Raw genomic sequence first — 12,086 nt, 5'->3', positions numbered from 1 at the left:
TGCTTTAGTTAGGTACAGAAATAAGCTTTATTTAACTTCCTGTGTATGTTTTTAAAGTTAAGTAGGAAGTAAATCCCTTGGGGAAAAAAAGCCACATTTGTCCACTGAGATAGACATTATATACAAAAGTGGTTCTCAAATCCTTTAGAGATCTGAAGAATCTGCCATTTCAGATGTCCTAATAGTTAAAGGCTTTTCACAGTGGGAGAGACCTCAACTCCTGGTAGTGTCCCCAATCTATTCTGAAAAAGATGATGGGCTCTAAAGAACCATTGGGTGAAATACTACCCACTTACCTCTACTGCTGCCAGAAAGCTGTCCAGACTGTGCAGAAGTTGATCATGGGGAAGTCTGTGTCCCAGTTTTTGGAAAAAAAAATAGGATAGTCCTTCAAGTGACCTGCTTCAAAGGATTGTTGTCAGAGCTCCTGGCCCAGTGAGTTGAAGGTGGATGCCACAGTGACACAGGAATATTTGCTGACTGACTCCCAGGGTAGCCAACAATTTCTGTCATTTCTTTAGATTTGGAAGCTGTTTGCTCTGAATTTCCTTTTATTCAGGCAACATTTCTCCTCCTCAGATCTTGGATGGGGTTGAAGATTAGATAGTTTAGTCTTAACCTTTTCTTGTTATGAGAATCAGAAAAACAAACTTGTTCACCATCGTGCAGAAATGTGACAGCCAGGAACCTGGACAGGAACAGGGTGGACATGGGAGGCTCAGAAAGCAGGGCTCTATGGACACTCCACAGCAGTATTAAAACTCCTGCGATATCCGCTCTGGCACCATAAGTCCTGAGAGAGGATGGGGATGCCAGGAGAGTGTGCGTGGTCTGCCCACTGCCTGGGACTTTTAAAAGCTTGTACCACCCCGAGCACATAGAAGAGCTTGAGCAGAAAGAGGCCGATGCCCAGAAGCCGCTGCTGTGGTAGGAGGCAGTTATGGCGGTTGGAGGTGGGGGTAGAGGTGGAGGAGGGATGGGAGAAGACCGAGGAGTTTCCCCAAAAGACAAGAACAGACATCATCCTTACTACTCCAGAACCCACGCCAATCCACCCCACCCCTAAAATGCCCAGTCCACTGCCAAACGTCCCCATGCCAAGTATTCACAGCTTCATCCCCACTGTGCTCATTTCTTATTTTTTTTAACTTCTTATTTATTCTCTGTGAACCTCACATCCTGCAGCTCAACTCCATTCATCTGCCCTCCCCTCAGGTCTGCACTCCACCCTTGCATCCTGCTCTAAATCAGAGCAAAAATAATCTTCGTGTAGAAGCTGAATAAAGAAAATTTGTACGCAAAAAATGTGTCAAATTTTAAGGATGAAAGACATAAACGCTTAAATTGTTTGGAATTAATGAAAGTACATTTGGTCTCAGAAGACTTATTATGGTTAATAAATGAAAGTTATGATAGATAAGGGATACAAAGCTTAAAAAGTGATAGAAAATGATTTAGGTACAAAATTTTAGACTAATATAATTTAGATAATGAAGTACCTTCTCCAATTTTGCAAAATACGAATGGACAGAATATTGTGACAGTAATTCTTACCTGATGCATCTCATAAGTTTTCTTATTTTATCTAGCTTATTAATGTTAAATTAAAGGTATTTCTTGGAGTAAAAGGGGAAATGCTGAGGTGACCTCCCTTTGTACTAAGGTGTGTCAACTTTCAATTGTTAGTTCTGTACTGGCAGTGAGCTAAGTGCTGGCAGGATTTCTCTTGTCATTTCTATGTCCCATCATCAGGTTTGCTATTTTGTGGATGTTTGTCCTTCTCATCAGCTCAACACAAGCTAAGAGATGTATCAGGTGTTGTCTCACTGCCGATTGGATGTAATAAAGATCTGATGGCCAAGAGCTTCGTCAGGAAGTATGTGGGCAGAACTTCCGGGCATAGAGAGGGACATAGGCAGAGGCAAGCTGAAGCAGGAGATTCAGAGTAGACATGGGCAGGAAGAGATATGGAACAGACCACGGCAGAGGGGTAAAGAGCTAACCAGCAGGTGGGTCTCAATGGTAGAAGAATGGGGTTAATTTTTAGAGAAGATGAGGGACTGCCCAGTGAAAGGCCTAAGATTCAAACTATGTTCGAATTCTCCATGTCCCATTTACACCTCAGGCAACTCTGTGAAAATAGTACACAATACAGTATTAACATGGCTTTGAGTCTGTGGTTTGGTTACTTTTGGTCACTGTTCCTCAAGACTGCAGGAGAAGGAACAACACACAGGGCAAACACATGAAAACCATGTGCAGCTTTGAGTGGAAAAGATCACTAAGAAGTTTAATGTCACAGCAAATTCATGTGCTGAAGAGGAGGGTGACATAGTTAAGGAGATGAATGTTATTAACGATAAGCCTCCTGCCTCTGTACTGTAGAGATGTGGAAGGTGTCCTCAAGGCAAGACTCTTACCAATTAAAGTTCCAACTTGGAAAAGGGAGCTCAATAGATTTCGTGCTCCTACAAAGCAAGTGCATAGGGAAGCTGCTGCAGTTGTCATCCAAGCAGGCAGCTGACAGTTCAGTGCACCTCATGTGGCACGGAATTTGGAGGAAAAAAGATTTTAAGATTCAGGATGACATGAACAGGACCAGGAGACTCTCGCATTTATGTTTTTATTATTTGAGGCTTGAATTAAATGATACTCATAGTCTGATGTTTTTTAGTTTTCTTTCATCACTTTATCTACATTTCCAATTTATCTCCCACTCCATGTTCCTCTACATGACCCCCTCTTCTGTCCCCCACACCCTCTCCCTATGAGATTGCTCCTCCACCCACCAATTCACTCCCGCCTCAGAGGCCTAAGTTCCAATATCATGGTTCATGAAGCTTCCTCAGAAACAAGGTTCTCCCGTCCCAGTGATCCCAGATAAGCTAGTCCTCTGCTACATATCTACCTGGAGCCATGGGCACACACTGATTCTTTTATTAGTTACCTTAGTTAAGGTGTCTCTTCACCTTAATTCAGGCTTAAATTCACTTTGCATCCCAATTGCTGTCCTTCCTCTTGTTACTTCTCTCCCACAGTTCCTCCCCAATGTCCTCACACCATCTCCTCTGAGAGAGTAGAGGAATATCCCTCAGAGTGTGCCTCCACCAAGACACATCAAGTTTTTGTAGGGCTGGTGCACCTTCTCCCACTGAGGCCAGGGAAGACACCTGAGTTAGGGTATCAGATTTCACAGACAGGCAAACCTTTGGGGATAGCCTCGGCTCCAGTTACTTACAACAGTGTATGTAATACTGTATTAAACTTAGTAAGGTTTATTTACCTTCACCTAGCAACTCATCCTGAGAAACAGTGCTCTGGCCTGATGCTTTTGTTTTCAGCCCTATCTTCCTCTTTCTTCTGTGCTTACCACTGTAACACAGGAGAAGCTTCTAATATTAATGTTGCCAGATCTTTCCGGTCTTGGGGGATAATTCTATTCTGAGTTGTATATGGATGTAATATCTTCTTTACGTATGATGAATATATACTTCAGGAAAGGACTGCTTCCTTGTTTCTATTAAGATCTAATATGACGAAAGGATTCTGATTAATATTCCAGAATCGTAGGCCACCAGGTTGGTATGTCATCACTCACTGAAGTGAGGTTAATTGTATAACACCTTTTGGCCACCCACTTTCAATGTCATTATGTGGTATTGCCTTAGGCTCTTTTCTACATTCCCCTGCTTTTGGCTGAGTATATGTTTGAGGTCTCTCTGTGACTGTGCAAAGAAGTAAGAGCTAGGGCTGGGCCACAAAATAAGAAAGTACTTGTTCATCCAAAAACAAAAACAAAAAACAAACAAACAACCAAAAAAAGTTCTAGGGTAAAATATCGGTGCTAGTGCTGAACTGAACTGCCAGAGGTAATTTTTTTTAAAGTAAATAACACTATCTTGGGGCTGATAATATGAATCCAATATCCTGTAACATAAGTTTGCAATGTTGCCTGCATTTTATAAATCAAGTCTGACCACCATTTTGGTTCTTTCCAATCATGTCTGAGTGCATCATCATGGGAACCCCAAAGAAAATCAGAAATGGGTCCTTGAAGCTGATGCACAGGGCCAGTATAGACCTGAATATTACAGAGGACACCTTGACTCTTAACACAAGGGATCATTTCTCCATCCCTCTGGTCACATAATTTATGACAAGACGTCACCTTTCCTAACCTTAGCTTCTTTTCCTAAGTGCTGCTGACGGGAAGATTTGGTGTCAAGAGGTCTGGACTCAGACCACAGGAACACTGAATTCATTTAAATAGGTGTAGTTCATTGAATGCACACACCAATACAGTTCAACCAGAGCAACAGCTCACAACTGTGTACTGGACATTGCTAGGCCCAGCTCATTGCAAAATCCACATGGGCTAAAGCACAAGTGCTGGAAATGCTGCTGTCTATGGGCCCTGACTCGGGTCATTTTACACATAATTGTTCCTATTTTCCTTGAATCTAATGGGTACTATGTGAAGCTCATAGTTGGGGAACTTGTTAAGATTAACAAACCTCGTAACATACGGAACATAACAGGGTATGTGACCAGCACCACACAGTTCAATGTCAGGTTTTTTTGTTTTTTGTTAGTTTGTTTGTTGGCATCCATGATGTGGAGGCGTATTACAGAACAATAGGAAAGAGCTGGCTGCTGTGTAACAAATTTGCTGCTATTAAGGTAGGTACGGGAGCAAGACCTCAGCAACAGCCCTTAAGATGGGAAGGAGATGATGTGTTTGATACCTGAAAGGAGCTGCCTCAGCTGTGTTTCTCTGCCTGCTCAGTGCCCATTCACCATCACTCTGTCCCTGAAGAGGAAATCAAGGTCTGCCCCCTGTTGCCTGTGAGCCAGGACTAGGCACAGAAAGGCAAGGCCACAGCGCTGGTTTCCAATTCCTCAGTAATGCTGGATTTCCAATAATGTACTTGTATACACAAATACAGTGTGGTAAGTTACAATATATACTAATCATTTCTTACATAGGGCAACAGTTGACTGACTACAACTAATTCTATTTAAAAGAGAAAGAAACCTGGCTCTTGTGGAAATATACAAAGAAATATCTATGGTGGTGGGGAATGAATTCTGCCATGGACTGAACTCAGAAAAGAGGGGTTGGAAGAAAGATGCATGGTTAAATAGCCCACCAGGTTCACATTGTGTCAGCTTGATTTAATCTAAGGACAAAAAGTGGAGTATCTCTGATGGCTTTCTTTTAAACCCTTGAAAGGATCCCTGGGGACTGGCCTCAGTACTTCATACTTCTTGCTGGGGCAACAATGCTCAAGGAAGCTTGAGACTGTCATAGGCACAGTATTATGCTAGATATACAGAGTAGATAATACTAAGATGTTCAGATGGTGATATCCATTTATATATACTCTTAATGTGGACCTAAGAAAAGAGAGATCAAGGTCCTTACAATAGAAAGATCAGTTCCATTTTTTTCTACCATTCCAAACTGAACGACTGGTAGGGAGAGAATGGTAGATAATCGAGAATTGGTGGATGATGCTTTGAATGAAGTGTGGGTTTCTGGGCTGGTTTTAGACAGGGTCACAAGTATCCCATGTTGCCCTCTCCCTGGCTGGCCAGGTTCACTTTGAGCTCAGATAAACCTCCTTCCACTTTCCAATAGATAGGCTTACAAGAGTGGCTTCCAAGGACTGTGAGGACAGCATTAGCCTTTGACAGTTGAGGTGTGTAATCCACAACTATAGTTTTAGCCACGTTTTCCCATGTCTACCAGCTATTTCAGATTGTTGCTGTTCTATGCCTGACAATCAAGGACACAGAAAAATAACCTGATAGAGAGCAAGGACATGGTGATCACATCCTTACCTCTTCTGTACGTTCTGGATGAGGTTTGTTAAAATTCCAATATTGCAAAAAGCTTTATATAGGGACATCACATCAAGGGTCACTGTGCACTGTTCTATCTAAAATGTCTAATCAGAACTGACCACCAGATAACACTTCCTGCAGTCCTCATATGAGAAGCTTTGGATTTTGTTTTGACTTTTCCTTTTCTCTGTCTTTCTTATTTTTTGCTATATGGGTTGAGAGAAAGATAGTTAGGGCCATGAATTTGCCCCCAAAATTTGAACTATGGATGTGATCAATCAATGTTAGTGTGTGCATTCTATAAAGTATTCATTTTTCACTTTGATAGATGCTTTTGTGTTTGGTGTGGTGGCCATTTTCCAGTGTACAGGTGCTGGGACCTTGCTCTATCCACTTAATGATGTTTATAGCCTCATTTTAGACCTTTCTGTGCACCCCCTATATCTCTTGACTATTTTATTTTTCTGATAGAAGCTCATGGTATATCTTACTCAGGCCTGTGAGCAGTGCTCCTTTGGCGACATTGGTGCAGAGAGGAGAACCCCACAAGCAGCATGAGGTTCCGTTCACTGGTGGCTCCAATATTGCACTTTCCTCTGCCAACTGGTCTCCACACTTTTCCTAGCACCATAAAGATTTCAACTCTTTCTCCTAAGGAATATTCTGGCAATTGTCGATTGTTAAGCACATGACTTCATGAGTGTTCCCCTAACACACACCCATGTTGTAACCTACATGCAGACTATTTCTTGATGTGATTTAAAGCACCCGTACATAATGAGACAGAAGAAATTTTGACTGCATATTCAAGCTGGTATGAAATCTCAGGAAGTTTTAATGGCTAACATTGGTGAATGAGGATAATTTGAGTTAGGATGAGACATTTTGGGGCAAGATATAGAAGGAAACATTCATTTAGATGCATAGGAATTACTAAGGTTTTTTTATAATCAAGCCTTGAAGAAAATTTGGCTTTGGAAGCAGGAGATGCTCAGTGACTCTGCCCCAGGAAAGTCTCCTGGAAAGGGCACCTCAGCTTATGCTCAGTACAGGGAGAACATTAGCAGGGAGGCAAAGTCTGCTCCCCATGACATCTGCTGTCCCTTCTTGGACATTCTATTGTCTCCTAGAGAGTTCTGGCATCCTCTGTGATGTCACCAGACATCAGTGACAACCAGTGCCCTAGTTTCTCTCAGTCTGAGTCTGGCAGTTACAAGCTAAGACATGTTTTCCCGTCTTCGCAAGCATTTTGGGAGGGGGAATGTCGATTGTGGACAGACTAGAGTGAAGGAATCTGGCCTTTCGTCTCAAAGTAATGATGGACAAAGACAGCACTTCTGGGGAATGTTTAGTAAGTTCTGGGCAGTATATTTTGAGCTCCCTGTCAGGGGGGCTGGAGGCTTAAGCTGACCTTTCTAGCAATGGGCCACAACAACTGGAGCATCTGAAAAGGAATTGAATTTCCATGAATATCACAATTCCTGAAAGTCAAGGATTTCAGAACTTTAGATTCTCTATCCCCACTGGGAGGATATGGTTAGGCCAATGCTATTACACTGTGAACTTCTGGCCTTTACTTTTCAGTTCATTTGGTATGTTACATTGATATAAAAACACCATCAGGAGTCATGGAGGGTCCACCTTTTTTGAGTTTAGACAGGGCAGCAATGTACTTCACTATCATTGCTTCTTTAAATACAGTGGATATCTGACAGTAGGAACAGGGAGAAAATTGTGCTCCAGGCAATAACCTTATGTTCTTAGACCTTCTCTGATTTCTTCTAATTGCAGGGTCATCCTTAGCTTTATATATTAGAGGTTGTGTGTTACAAACATTTTTCTAAAATACCAAAACTATTTGGAATATGTGGACCAAGTTTCAGCCTGTAACCCATTGGCACTTCAGGGGTTTGGTATTTCAAATAGGGGAATTGATAAGTCTGTTGACCATGTCCTCCCTGGAAATGCATTTAAATCCAAAGATATTGGCCTAGAGTATCAGGGTAGGACATCTGAGTGTCTCCAGTCACTCAAGTCCTGTGGATGGTGAATTTATCATCTGAGTTCTGAAGCCACAGGGGTGAGGGTCCTGAAATAAAGCTGTACCCTGTTCAGTTAATGATAATCCTGGAGAAGCCATCTCCGTAGTACATGTAAGCACCTGATGTCCGGCATAAGGAACAACTGGCTGCTTACATCTCTTGGTCTCTATAGAGTAGTGGGAGAACTGAGATCCACTGAGGATAGACCAATCGCCTAGCAGTGACACTGGGTTCCAGGCTTGTTCTCCTGTTTAGGCCTAACTGTGGTCTATGTACACACTATGCATTCTCCCCATGCAGGTTCACTTGTGTTCTTCTACCTACAGACGCTGGGAGAGAAACATCTTCCCCTGAAACTGCCCCAAGCGAGAAGCAGGTCAAGAAGGAAAAGGAGAGGCTGATTAAAGAGCTGCAGCTCATTACCGAGGAGAGAAATGACCTGAGAGATCGCCTGAGGTTTCTGACAGAGAGATCCAAAAACAACAGGTATGAATCGCTCCAAACACTCTTGTTTCATTCCTGGGTCTGCAAGGTCACCTTCATCTTATCCTATTAAGGTTTTGGGTTCTAGAAAGCTGTGCATCCCTAACCACCCTGTGCTAAACCTCACCTCCCATATAGAGGAGATTCAGAACCTTGACCCTTCCTGAGGAGAGAGATGGACAATGGACTCATCTGCTTCCATTTATTGAAAAGCAGAACTTGTGGTCTGAATGAAGAATTCGGGGATAAAGTCAGGGAGAGTGAGTGTCTAGTGTGCATTTGCAAAGCCCTTGACAGCTGGTGGCTTTGCAAGATTGTAATTGCAGTGAGTTTATGGTGAGTCTCTGTACTTGCTAGGCAGGGACTGAGTGCTGGAAGATCCAGGCAGCAGCCTGAGGGGCCTGGTCCCAAACAGTTCATCTCAATGCTTGACTAGAAGTTGTCAGGCTCAGGCCTGTTTGTTATTGTCTGTGTGTCTGTGGGAGCCCCTCAGACACAGCAATGGTGCATGCATTTCTCCTGGTTCTCACAGTGCTCTCTGTTTCCATATTTGCTTTTCTCTTTCTCTGACTCTGTTTACATTTCTCTTTTTTTTTGTGGGTGTGTCTCAGTCTGTGAGTCTGTGTGTGCATACATCCAAATGCATATGCACAACTGTTATATGTTTATATTTCCCTCCACACCTGGAATATAGGAGTCTATGTCTTGGCCTGAGTATTTACCTGTGACACTTTCATGGTGATGTGAATGCTTTGTTCTGGGAGCCCCACGGTCAACAGCACAGTTCTTTGCTTATGTGGCCACGTTTGCCTGTATATTTGTATTCGTTGTGCAGATTATAATTTTGGGTTGATATATGGTCTGTTATCAGGACAGGAAAAAGGAAATCACAGGATTCTGGGTGCGTTGGGGGTGGGGGAGCATGGGGAGGTGTGGCCTAGGCTCTTGATAGCTCTACTGGCTGGACTGCAGATTTCCTCTTGATTGAATAAAGGGAGCCAGGGAACCCTCCATCTGGATGCCGAGATTCTGGTGTGCTGGACGCAGAAAAACATGTTTCTGAAGCTGAAGAAGGTCCAATATGTAGAATTCAGAAGGTGTCCTTCCAGGACTGGTGTAGTACAGGACCCACCCTGAGTTCATATCTTCCTAAATGCTGATGTTCATTGTATTCTATCATTTGGGGCCAGGCCACACTTCAGGCCAAATCCATATTATGAAGACCTGGAGAGAATGGAGGAGGGGGTCATGTCAATTCTGCACAACTTAGAGATGGAGAACACTGAGATCCATGAGAACAACCATAAGCTGAAGAAGGAGATTACCTTCTCTAGGTAAGTCCTGGTCAGAAAGGCTGTCACCTGTGGAATGGCCATTTCTGATTTCTTTGTTCTGGATTGGACGGTCTTCAGTTCTGGTTCTATCTCTTGTGCTGTTTACACATCAGTGTTCCAGGGTCATTAGGACTCAGTTTTCAGTTCCATAAAAGACTGTTACTCATCCCAGGACTGTCTAGGCATCTGCAGAAGGCTCTAGATAGAACAGCACTGATTGAAGTCAGCAGAACGTTATTAGGCTGACCTGGGCCTCTGGGGTCATACCAGGTTTTACAACACTCAGTGCGTGGACCACAGGGTTAGCATGACCTTCTCTTGGTTCTACTGACCTCTTTTGCGGGTGTTTGCCAACTACTAATTGATGTTGCCCCATGCATTGGGCTTTCATGGATAGTTGTAGATCCATGTTCTTTTTGAGAGATGTGGACACTAATTGGTGCTCGGGCCAAGCAAACAATTTATTCTTCCCTGAATTAACTCTTTGTGGTTTGTGCAGCAGCATTATGTGTATCGAGATGTATTTTATTAAGTCTTCATGGGTATCTGGGACCTGGTAGAGTTAGTGGGACTTGGGAGTAGGAATGGGAGAAAGGGGCAGCATGATCTTACTCTGCAGACTGTATTTCCAGAAACCTGCTCAGCCAGCTCCTGATGGAGAACACATGCAGGAAGAAGTTGGTCCCACTGAAGCAGGGGAGCAAGGAGGGACATCTTGAGTGTGCACTGAACCAGAAATATTTGGTTGACTTAAGCAAGAAAGATAAAGACCAGCAACGTCCAGACCCAGCATCATCTGGTAGGGACAAACAGCTGTGTTAGCTTAACAATATCTGATAAAATTTGCCAATTTGATACATGTTTGCTTCCTCCTACCTCCTTTCTAATTTACAATCACAACCAGCCAACCACCTCATGTAATGGAATTGTTCATTGCTCTGCCTATGCACAAATATTCTGGGAAGGTAAACACTTTTCAGAAATGGAATTATATTGCAAGTATATTTTGCTGCTCTTTTTGAAGCTGCAGTCTAGAAATGGTGACAGATGAATAACATACCTCATTATTGCATATCCATGTGATAGATTGGATCCTATGCAGAGCTTTGAACAAGTTCGTGGTTCTTTGCCAAATGACACTCTGTGTTAATGTGACCTCTTGTGTAGGAAGCACCTTTCCGGGATAAGAACCAAGTGCAAATGTCAAATTAGTACTTGTCATTGACTTTAACCTTGGTGACATATGGACATCTCCTTTCTTCCGGCAACCCAATGAGGTCTCTTCCCTGTGCCCTGTTCTTGGTTTGCACTGGTATAAGTCTGGGTCCCATATTGTCAGCCCACATTACAGTGAGGCTTGCCGGGGATTTTGCCCTACCTGCAGAGTTAGCAACAATGATATCAGTTAAAAGGTCCATGTCGACTGTCCAATAGAACTGAGGTGGTAGAAGGCAGCATTCTGACAGCTGGCTAGCATTTCCCCACCAAATCAGTGTCTTAAAACTGTGTTCCTCTCCCAGGTCTCAGAAAGTGCAAGAGAGCTGGAATTGGACACACCCCAGTAAGAGAGCTTCCTGAAGAATGAGTTGCTTTCTCAGGAGTCCCTGATGACAAACATCCTGAATGGTAACAATATTTTTTGGATGAATATTCTTCCTCAGAGTTAATTTGTCATTTCTTAGAGACCCTAAATTTATATAACACTAAGCCAGCCTGACTGATTGAGGTCTTACTCACTTTCTTCTTCAGAAAACACAACTTGAGAGACAGCTTGGGGGACCGCCTTTCATTATGTGTGCTAGAGGAGAAACAGCAATACGTCTGTGCTTCTACATGTTCGTTAAGAATATGCTTATGTTTAGAAATTTTTTTGTTATGATTTTAATTGAAGTTTTCTTTTTGTTGTTTCATATTTATGTGTTCTTGTTACTATTTTTCACTTTCAAATATTTTTAAATATTTTTATTCATTTTAATCCTGTTGTGTTGTAAAAATGTATTTGTTATGAATAAAAATTGAATTCTATCTCTTGACTCTTAAGACCATCATTCTTACTCAAGGGTTCTGTGGACCTAGAACTGACAGCTAGAGATGGATCTCTGCATGTTCCATGGAGCCTGGGCTAATAAGTGAATTCAAACTCACTAAGGGGTACCCAGTGTGATAGTGTTTTTTGTGTGGATAATGTGGCTGTGTCTCCAACAAACACTTTATGATGTAATCACTGACATACTTTACCCAATTGTTAGGGGCATGTGGTTCTTCTGAGAGAACAGCAGATGCTCTAACCTGTGAGTCATCACCACAGCTCCTGCAGGTGGCTTTTGTTATTCCACATGAGGTGCTGTATTAGGTGGACAAGATCACCTATGATTAAATA

At 42.6% G+C, this 12,086-nt stretch overlaps 1 protein-coding gene across 1 annotated transcript; it reads left to right on the top strand.

Moving 5' to 3' along the window:
- The first annotated feature begins 7,040 nt into the window (after window positions 1-7,040).
- On the top strand, window positions 7,041-11,731 carry LOC147999076 (uncharacterized). The gene is made up of 6 exons (XM_087596079.1): window positions 7,041-7,198; window positions 8,216-8,375; window positions 9,563-9,706; window positions 10,339-10,505; window positions 11,227-11,332; window positions 11,456-11,731. The coding sequence occupies exons 1-5, from the start codon at window positions 7,072-7,074 to the stop codon at window positions 11,289-11,291; spliced, it is 663 nt and encodes a 220-aa protein (XP_087452205.1). The 5' UTR covers window positions 7,041-7,071; the 3' UTR covers window positions 11,292-11,332; window positions 11,456-11,731.
- The last annotated feature ends 355 nt before the right edge of the window (window positions 11,732-12,086 follow it).

The sequence above is a fragment of the Rattus norvegicus genome, chromosome 19 (assembly GCF_021556685.1).
Source record: "Rattus norvegicus strain SHRSP/BbbUtx chromosome 19, alternate assembly SHRSP_T2T, whole genome shotgun sequence".
Taxonomy (NCBI): Eukaryota; Metazoa; Chordata; class Mammalia; order Rodentia; family Muridae; genus Rattus; species Rattus norvegicus.
Note: the sequence above shows the minus strand (reverse complement) of the source record. Positions and strands in the feature narration are given on the sequence as shown.

Excerpts from the sequence above, each read along its gene's own strand:
- LOC147999076 (XM_087596079.1), top strand. The coding sequence starts at position 7,072 with ATGTTTTCCCGTCTTCGCAAGCATTTTGGGAGGGGGAATGTCGATTGT. Across the intron at positions 7,199-8,215 it reads GCACTTCTGGGGAATGTTTA|ACGCTGGGAGAGAAACATCT; the intron begins GTAAGTTCTGGG and ends TTCTACCTACAG. Across the intron at positions 8,376-9,562 it reads GAGAGATCCAAAAACAACAG|GCCACACTTCAGGCCAAATC; the intron begins GTATGAATCGCT and ends ATTTGGGGCCAG.